Source organism: Gadus chalcogrammus, chromosome 9, assembly GCF_026213295.1.
Source record: "Gadus chalcogrammus isolate NIFS_2021 chromosome 9, NIFS_Gcha_1.0, whole genome shotgun sequence".
Taxonomy (NCBI): Eukaryota; Metazoa; Chordata; class Actinopteri; order Gadiformes; family Gadidae; genus Gadus; species Gadus chalcogrammus.
This window is the reverse complement of record NC_079420.1, coordinates 16,240,689-16,250,688: the sequence shown is the minus strand read 5'-3', so window position 1 is coordinate 16,250,688 and position 10,000 is coordinate 16,240,689. Positions and strand designations below refer to the sequence as shown.

At 42.8% G+C, this 10,000-nt stretch overlaps 1 protein-coding gene across 8 annotated transcripts in view; it reads right to left on the bottom strand.

Annotated features, from left to right (window-relative positions):
- ppfibp2b (PPFIA binding protein 2b) overlaps nt 1-10,000 on the bottom strand; it is a 52,252-nt gene that overhangs the window by 22,932 nt on the left and 19,320 nt on the right. For 6 of the 8 annotated variants that reach the window (XM_056598083.1, XM_056598081.1, XM_056598084.1 and 3 more), the window contains 3 exons: nt 7,564-7,650; nt 4,974-5,087; nt 271-426 (listed from right to left, as the gene is read on the bottom strand). In XM_056598083.1, coding sequence (XP_056454058.1) covers nt 271-426; nt 4,974-5,087; nt 7,564-7,650 — 357 coding nt within the window. Of the gene's footprint in view, nt 1-270; nt 427-696; nt 929-4,973; nt 5,088-5,696; nt 7,543-7,563; nt 7,651-10,000 lie in introns of those variants that run through there. The other 2 variants (XM_056598089.1, XM_056598090.1) reach the window with 2 other exon arrangements.

Sequence of the window (10,000 nt, the reverse complement as noted above, 5' to 3'; positions counted from 1 at the left end):
GATGCCTGCCTGCACAAAGACATACAATCCCATGATCTCAGCGTGTTATACGTGTTCTACTTGTCACAGAACTTCCTCTGAGTCCCTGCATCCAGGACTGATACTGTTGTCAACTGAGAATCCGATTGATTTGTCCTGGAATAAAGATTGATTGGTTGTGCAGCAGCTAAAAGGCCTAGCCATGATTGACCTTTCCTCTGATTCACCCAGTCATACAAACACATTGGAGGTGGAGCACATCACATCACATCCCGTCCTGCCTCCGCCTACCTCTGCTTTGTTCTGCTTTCTCTCCGGGGACTCGGGGCGGGTGTGTTGATGCGTGTTGTGGGACTCCTCCATGCCCACCATGGTCAGCTTGAGCTGGGACACCTCGTCCATCAGATCCAGCTTCTCGCCCTCCAGAGATGTCCTACTCAGCAGCTCCTAGGAAACACACATCCGCACACACCCGCACACACACACAAACACGCACACACACACACACACACACGCACGCACGCACGCACGCACACACACAGACACACACACATACACACACAGAACTAAATTATAGCAATGATATCCAGGAACAAACGCATCCTACCTTAAGTGAGACTTCTCCTGGTTAAATTAAGGTTAAATTAAATCAATAAATAAATGACACATGAACGCAACCAACAGTATTACAATATCCATCAGAGCTAGTAGGTGAACCTGAACAGGGCAAAGTCAGATAGGCATGAGAGATGAAGCCATGTTCTTCCCTCCACTCTGGTCCAACCGACTGACTGTGAGCTAACCAACTGACTGGGGCCGGGGGGGGCTAAATATACACACCCTCACTTACACAGAGTAGCTGGGGTCTCTATTAATACTGGCCACTGTCTCTCTCTTTCTTGCTCTCTCTTTCTCTGGCATGCAACAATCCAAAATAAGGGTTGAGAAAAACAGTTAGAGCAATGAAGCTAATTTTCTTTTGTTTTTTTGTGTTTTCTGACTCACATGCATTTAAAAACGCCCATTCCCCCCCCCCCCCCCCCCCTCTCTCTCTCTCTCTCTCTCTCTCTCTCTCTCTCTCTCTCTCTCTCTCTCTCTCTCTCTCTCTCTCTCTCTCAGTATCTGACTGTTGCTTTCAGTTACGTGGTTAAACAGTTAATCCCACTTCCTCTTTGTGAGCCTAATCTTTGGTGCTTGGAAAAACTCTTGAGAGAGACGAAGAAAATGGGCTGCCATTGGTCATCCAAAGTCTAAACAGAAAATCTAAAGTACAAATTACTGTTTGCTTGATCACTTAATTGCTCTACCAAAAGAGATTGAAACATTGATCTTCTGTGCCCCCCCATCCTCTCTCTCTCTCTCTCTCTCTCTCTCTCTCTCTCTCTCTCTCTCTCTCTCTCTCTCTCTCTCTCTCTCTCTCTCTCTCTCTCTCTCTCTCTCTCTCTCTCTCTCTCTCTCTCTCTCTCACACACTTTCACTCTCTCACACACTTTCACTCTCACACACACTTTCACTCTCACTCTCACATGCATCTATGCATTCCACTGGCGAAAATATTTTGTGGCATCAAGTGGAACAGAGTTGGCAGAAATTGAATATAATATTCATAAGTGGGTTTTAGTATTAGTATATAATCCAACAAAAATAATAATGGCTGTGTTTTTGTTAGCTAAAATAAGCCCTTTGTATCTACAAAGGGAGTCCATCAATGCGCGACCGCTTCTACAGGAGCCCAGAAGGGACAAACGGCTCTAGAGAAGACACGCTTTTCATTTTGAATCATTATTACTATCGTACTTGAAAACCATGACTTATAGTTTTACAGACTTAAGAAATAAATACAATTTATAATCCATCAAGGAACCTCGCCACTTAAGAGTTGGTTACTTGATGCTGACGTAGAATAGGACAACATTTCGTTGGCAGTACCTCCTGGCCACTAACAGGCCAGTTGAGTCCCCTGTAGCTCCTCCTCTTGGGCGTTGGAGCGGGAGGGGTGAGGAGAGGGAGTTTTTGGAGGGAATTGGCACAATTGAGTTTTTGGAAGGAATTGGCACAATTGCCATCTGCAACCTCAGTGATAGATGCCACTAAATCCTACACACTGCTCCTTTAACACACGTCATTTATTTTGTTTGGATAAGAGCATGTCGTCGCTTCAGCATGTTCCTGCACATTTTCACCATAGATGGTAGTGATAAAGGAAGGGCTTTCCAAGGAAGAAGCCAGTAGGTGACAAAGGCAGCCAAACATGACTTCCAACTTACCGAAACATCTACTTCATAATCAAAGAAGCACTTGAATAAAAAGGGCAACCCATGGGAACAAGCCTCTTACGCAACAGTCACAACCTCATTTATGGCGCACAAGAAAGAATAATTCCACTGTATTTGATTGATGAGAAATTTCAACTGCCGTACATGTAAAAGAAAGCTAATATTTTGTCTGGTTGGGTCTAGTGCATGAAAACCGGTTGAGTCGAGCCCCAGGCAACGCCTGTACAGTCATCCTGTTCTGTCATAACAGTTAACCTCTGTCACGTGGCCCATTTAATAAGTGAACAGCACAGATATAGACAGCCGATGCTCTATCATTACCAAAGAACACACACACACACACATACGCACACACATACACACACGCATACGCAATTACAAGTCACACATACAGACAATATTAAAACATGCATACACACACACATACCATGGCCAAAACCCAGAGGATGACAAGCATTTTTTTCCCCCAAGCAGTCAGACTCCTGGAAAAACACACTACCCCCCAACCATCCACACGCACACCACAACAACAGACTGTTGTTACTTTTTAGTATTATTGATGCTGCTACTTACTTATTTATTTATTTATTTTTACTTTGTTCCTTTTCATATGGTTTCTTATTCTTATTCTTATTTATTTTATCTTTTACTGTTGCTGCTATGTGAATGTTGAGGAACCAAGCCTAAGATTTTTACTCTTGAGTACTGTACTATAAGATGTAATAAAAGTGATTCTGATTCTGATTCTGATTTGACATACACACACACACTCACTATGGTCCTTAATGCTAGCGTACAGCCATGTGGCTGGGTCGTGTTAAGGGGGATAAGCCCTGGTGTTTGGAGCTCATGTCTCTGGTCACGGGCCGGCTTGTATAGGGCTGCTGGACCGGTTTTACAGCGCATGTGACCACATGGGAAAGGTTTAATGCACTTCTTGCTTTGATGTTGAGGTTGAATGACTAATGTGTTTATTCAACATGACTAGATGAGGATAAAGGTGGATTAATGACTGGATTTATGAACTAATATCGTAGCAGATGAACCCATGGCTGACTGAGTGAACGACTTAACTATGTTGTTTTGTGTTGTCTTTCGAGACAACACAATTCTCATGAGTCAAAGCATCTTTCACCTACACGGTAACTACACAGTGAAAATAACAGTGCGAGTGTGTGTCAGTGTCTATGTGTATACGCAAAAGAGAGAGCAAAGAAAATGCATGTGTGTCTGTGTTGACTCAAGAAGAGTCCTACGTTGAAAGCCCTAGTTCAAAAACAGTGTAGAACTGACACAATGCATCACATGGATGGATGAGTACACTCTGTCCCTCTCATCCCCTCTCACTCTGTCCCTCTCATGAGGCACACACACGCAAAGCTTAAACACTATTGGAACGTAGCATTCACTAAAGATATACTTAATCATCTCACACACACACGCACAAACACACACACACACACACATACAAAAAGGCTGTGCAGATTAAGCAAGGTTATGTCCAGTAGGAACCGTCTCTCTCGCCATCACGTGCCTCAACATGTTGGGGGGGCTATAGAAGTACCAATGATTATAGTAGTATTAGTAATACTACCATGCTACTGGATGGTTTCACATCATATATAATGAGTTTTGAATCGACTACAATGATGGCCGTACATTTAATTTGTTACTGCTATGCTAATATATATTCCTTTCTTTTCCTCCCATCTTTTCATCGTTTGCATAAAAACAACCACACTCGGAAGCTCTCCTTTGAGGAAGCCTGATCACCTGGAGGGGAGTTCTTAACACGAGACTGATAAGCATCAGGGTGGCCCCGTAGTGCGAAAACAAACAAGATGGGGAGAGGAGATGCTGATCAAATGTGGGCAGAACAGACGGTTGATTCTTTGATGGGAGATAATCAAAGCTGTGTTGTGTTGAACCTGGCAGTACCAAGGACCTCCAGCGCCGCCCCGCCACCACCCCGTCTGACGCCACACTGCGTCACATGCTCAGACACCACTGCCAACGTTGTAAGAATAATATTTATAAATACAAGCACCAAGTTCTGCAATCCCTGCTAGCTATAGCTTTTTTTTGTTTCTTCTTTTTAGTATTTATCAAATCCTAAAAACAAGCTGTAAAGATGAGCAGTTCAAGACTTCAGTGTCCCTGTGTACTCTCCGTCCATAGGCATTAAACCAGGTCACGGTATGAACATGTGAAATCCATCCATTCATGTCCCGGTGGCCAGCTCCTCTGGTTGAGTGCAAACAGTGGTGATACAATCTTAGACACACAGGAAGTGAGTGTCAGGAAATCTAACCCGTTGAAACACACAGCAACGGACATTTATACCGAAGTTTCTTCTTCTTTACTCACTCGATTCTGCCTATTTATTCAAAATAACAAAAGGCTAAACCCAAGGGCAGTTTCCAGTCAAAGTGACACCATCGCCACAGAGCAGTATTTAGAGAAACAACAAGCTCATATTACGTGATATTACCGGAACACATTATCCTGACAACGAAAGTGACTGGTTTACACACAAAACGAACAAACCATGGATCAACACCACCGTTTCTCTGTACTTTTCATGTTGTTTTCTCTTCATCCTATACCCAGTATGAAAGTAAGAGTGCAAATAGACAAATGAGCGTGTGTGTGTGCGTGTGTGTGTGTGTTGGTGTATGTGTGTGTCAGTGTCTGTGTGTCTTTGCGTGTGTGTCCTACCTGCTGTAGCATCTCCTCAGTGCAGACCAGTTTTTGATGGTGTTCCTCAAGAGCACTCTCCAGATCTCGGATCTTCTCCCCCTGAGCTTCTACCTGGTCGGTCAGCACACTCACCTAGATGGAACATATACACACACACACACACACACACACACACACACACACACACACACACACACACACACACACACACACACACACACACACACACACACACACACACACACACACACACACACACACACACACACACACAAACAAAGGCACGCACGCAAAAAAAACTGTTTTAGCTGACGGTTCTCGTTTCTCTATTTATTTGCTCTTTCCGGTCTCTTACTTTTCCAACCGATGCCGCACTCAACATATCCCTACATTCCTAGACGCGGAAAGCAAGCTTGAGTTATTCAGCACTTCTCACTCAGGAATGCAGATTACTCCACTACGACTAGCCATCGTATCTCTCAGTCAACACTCTAACCCGATGCCAGAAAATGCAGAATTCACCCATGTTTAACTTAAAACGAAGAATTTAGAACACTAAAACACAATCGTAGTTTGTGCCCGGTGTTATCGTAACATTCGTTGACTTTACTCTTTGAGAAGAATCCCGAAGTATCCTGTCTCTTACTTACTAACTCAGAAACTAACTCACCAACTAACAGGAGCTTTCAGTCAATTTAAAAAAGCCTTTAAGGTGACATTTGATACAAAAATGACACATACCTTATGAAAGATGTACACTGTAGATCTGTAACATGACAGTACACAATAATCCACTTAATATTATACTCTAACGAACGAGACATACTTCAAGAGTCCAACTCTCAACAATATATAACTCCGTCAAGTCACCATACACCCATACATAAGAGTCGTGCTGTCCTAAATGTAAACATATGAACTCTTACATTCCGGAAAGCAGAATGAATAGGCAGTGTCATTCTCTCCCCTTAGCTCAATGCTACTCAGTTGAGCGTCACACACAAACACACACACACACACACACACACACACACACACACACACACACACACACACACACACACACACACACACACACACACACACACACACACACACACACACACACACACACAAAGCAGGTGAAAGTTCCCTGGACTACCGGCACTTACAGAGTGGTGATATGAACAACGGGTGTGTCACACAGAAACACACACACACACGCACACACTTAAAGACACACACACTCAACGAGCCCCAAGGGAAAAACAGGTGAAGGGGAGGAAGGTGTAGCAAAGCACCATGGGAGAACCTGTCAACAGCCAATTAAATACACTGCCTCTCAGAGCAAGTCCCACTCCATGCAACTTTCGACCAATCAGCAAGAGATAGGCTTCCTTAAGACAAGCTTCAGGAATGCGCAGCAAGTTAGTGTCTGGATATTTGTGTGTGTTTTAGATTAGAGGGAGTTGCGGGTCAAACAGGGATTAGAGACTTGTTTTGGAACCTTTTGAAGAGAAGTTTACAACTCCCATTTTGAGTAATCTCAGGTGTTGACAGGTTACACCATTCCCGCCCCATCTACAACACACACAAACAAACACATACCTACACGCGCACACACACACACACACACACACACACACACACACACACACACACACACACACACACACACACACACACACACACACACACACACACACACACACACACACACACACACGCGCGCGCGCGCAAGCACACGCAAGCACACGCAAGCACACGCACACCCACACCCACGCCCACAAGCACAAAATCAACACATATAAATATGTTTGCTATGGCTTATCCCCTATGATCAAGGTAAGCAAAGATGGACATCTATCTACTGCTTATGCTGCTGGGCTATACAAGCTCAGACAGAGCCCAGGAGGATGTCTGATAAAAGTCTGCTGTGGAGGAAACCTCAAAGAGATACCTCCCCAGAGCTGGCATGGGGACATACTTCACCATAACAACAGATTATCCTGATTAAGATTATTACTGTGACAACCAGCCGGGATGTAAGATGTATACAAAAAACAACAAACAAGTCCAAAGTAAAGAGGATATTTTAACATTCTGCCCCTATACAGACTTCTTATAAAGTATTATCATGGGCCCAGTCACACTTAGTAATAACAGATGAGGAGGGGGTTCTGAAACATTTTCAGATGATTTGTTATTGATTCAGTCAATTGGTATATTGTGACAACCATGTGGGTCTCTTCGCTCTTCTTTTCACTTCCCTTTATGATGCTCCTATTTGCCATGCTGGACAAATCACAACAATGCTGGACAATATAATACAACCATTAACACCATAACATTACAGAAGCCTGCTACAGATAATTGCCCCTTGCTTCAAGAGTGTCCCCTCTCAGGTAAAAGAGCATCACATGAGTTCTGGCAGAACACTGTCTACATAGATGCCTACCCTGCAAGTCATGCAAGCCTCAGCTGACCAGCAGATCAGCAGATAAACCTTCCTCCTGCTTGCATGAATGGCATGAGTGCATGGCATAAATCAATAATGATTACACAATCGAATCACACACACACACACACACACACACAGTTGCAAACACCCACAGACCCACACACTGACCTGTAGCACCAGAGACTCTTTATCTCCCTCTAGGCGAAGCAGTCGTTCCTGGTAAGATTCATTGATGGCTGGGGAGCACAGGTTCACCTGGGAAAAACACACAAAAGCACAAAAGTAGATACTTTTGGTATAGTAACATTTGTTAAAAGTGAGAAGGTGTTCGTTTAGTCTATCGATGATCTGGAACTGCTAGTACTACTATGTTATCATGTTGTTAACCTAGCAACTGTTGGTGCTCGGCACTTGTTTCTATGAATAACATCACTGTACCGACTGCGATATATTGTACTTGTTTCTCTTTGAAAAAAGCTGACTCCTGACAAATGCTTTGGATAAAAGCGTCTGCTAAATGCCCTAATTGTAAATGTTATAGTATAACTTCTGGGGGGAGACAACAACCTGTTCCGAAAACCAAAAGCTGAAACAAACGCTGGGACGAATTCACTCGTTTTGGCTGAGTTTGTGTTTGTTGTTAGCCAATCCAGCGATTGATGAATCCCTGCCTCCAGCAACATGTAGGTCGAAAACAAATAGGAAACTAAACAAAGTGAAACCAGATTTAAGTTTGTCCCCCATCACACATTCGATTATTAATCTAAAGTCTCTTAAGTCTGTGAGACCTATCTCTCGATAACAAAAAGACAACCACACAAGAGACACTCAGACACACACACACACACACACACACACACACACACACACACACACACACACACACACACACACACACACACACACACACACACACACACACACACACACACACACACACACCATTTCATAGGCAAAGATCACAAGCATAATGCGTGTTTATACAGTTCACGATTTTGACATATCTTTGGTCTCTAAAGTCTTTACAATTCTGTCCACACATTATGTCTGCACACCTACAGATAGACATTCACATAGCCCTAACATGGTTACACTTTCATTCAAACAATCCATCTCTGTCTCCCTGACGAAACACATGCAGCTGCAGTTCACAGAGTTTAGACATAGGCGTATACACACTGCTAGTGCTGACAGTGACCATATGGTCATGTTTAACAACATCCTTCTCTGAAAATGCAAAGAGGACATGGGGAGAAGAGACAGGCGCAGAAACATATGACGATGATCTGGACTCTACATCATGGTCGTATCATTGTCCCATCTTTCTACATTTTAGAGGGTTGCCAAAAACTAAAGAACATTCTTGTTTTGGATTCACCTATGGTAGGTATGTTCTAAGATTTTGCTGTTTTTTTTACCAAAGGCACTTTTCTCTAACCTTTGTGTTCCAATTGGTAAAACCTGACGCAACACATTTGTATGGCTCTATAGTTTGAAGTCGTTAATCAGTGGTTATTTAGGAGCAAAACAGTGCTGAGGACATGAGCAGAACAGAGGTTGTAGTGGTCATGACCGCTCTGCCAGAGTTCCAATGAGACAGCTGCCATCTGTGTGTTTTGTCGTTCAGCTCATCAGATCAGGAACTACCAACAGCTCAAAGCAGAAAAATGGAACGATCAGACACGGGAACTACGTTTGTAGGGAACTGGTAATGACTGGCATGATTACAGTGTCTAAGAATCCATGACAGCATGGAATAACATCGCCCACTTTTGCTAAAACCCTTCGAGGGCCTGTCTGAAATGAGAAATAATAGGGGCTTTCCTGTTGGTTTTTCTCCCCATGTCTTTTAAAAAAACGACTTGAAAAAGGATAAAAACACGCCTAGGGACCGCCTCAAGGGTGGGTCTGTAATAGTTCTGTTTTTTTAGTTATACAAAATTGAAAGAAAATATTTTCAGGCAGTATACATTTGTAGGTCAAAATTAGTCAGAATTGCATCTAGCAGAACAGACTGGAATTTAATATTCCCACGTTTGTTTTACTAGTGTATAATCCGTTGAAAATACCAATTGTTTTTGTTGCTCTTTACATCTATTAAGAGAGCTGGTCCTCTTAAAGGGAGCCAGCCATGTTGTAGTGCCATGTTTCTACAGAAAACAACTCTAGAGAAGAGAATTTTTTAATTCTTCTTCATAAAATGCATAACTATCTTACTTCTATCAAGGAACCTCCAAACTTGACACTTGGCTGCTCAGTGCTGTGGTATTAAGTCCGGTCCATCTGCTGCCTCCCATTAGATTCCCCTAAATCGTACACACTGCATCTTTAGAATAATTAGAATATTTTCCAAAATACATGATCAAATGTCTTAAAGATCAATTAGGTTGGTAGTGTATAGTGATTATTTAAGTCTCTGAGAACTTCTTCTTCTTTGATGACTAATCAACTAATTAACGACTCCTATAAATACCAGCCACGTGGACTGCAAATATGTAAAAAAATACATGTTTTCTGCGGTTTGGAAAGAAAACACATTGCATTGAACTTGCATAAATCCCTTGTGACAGCCCCATAGAAAGAAACGGTGCACTGAAAGAATCAG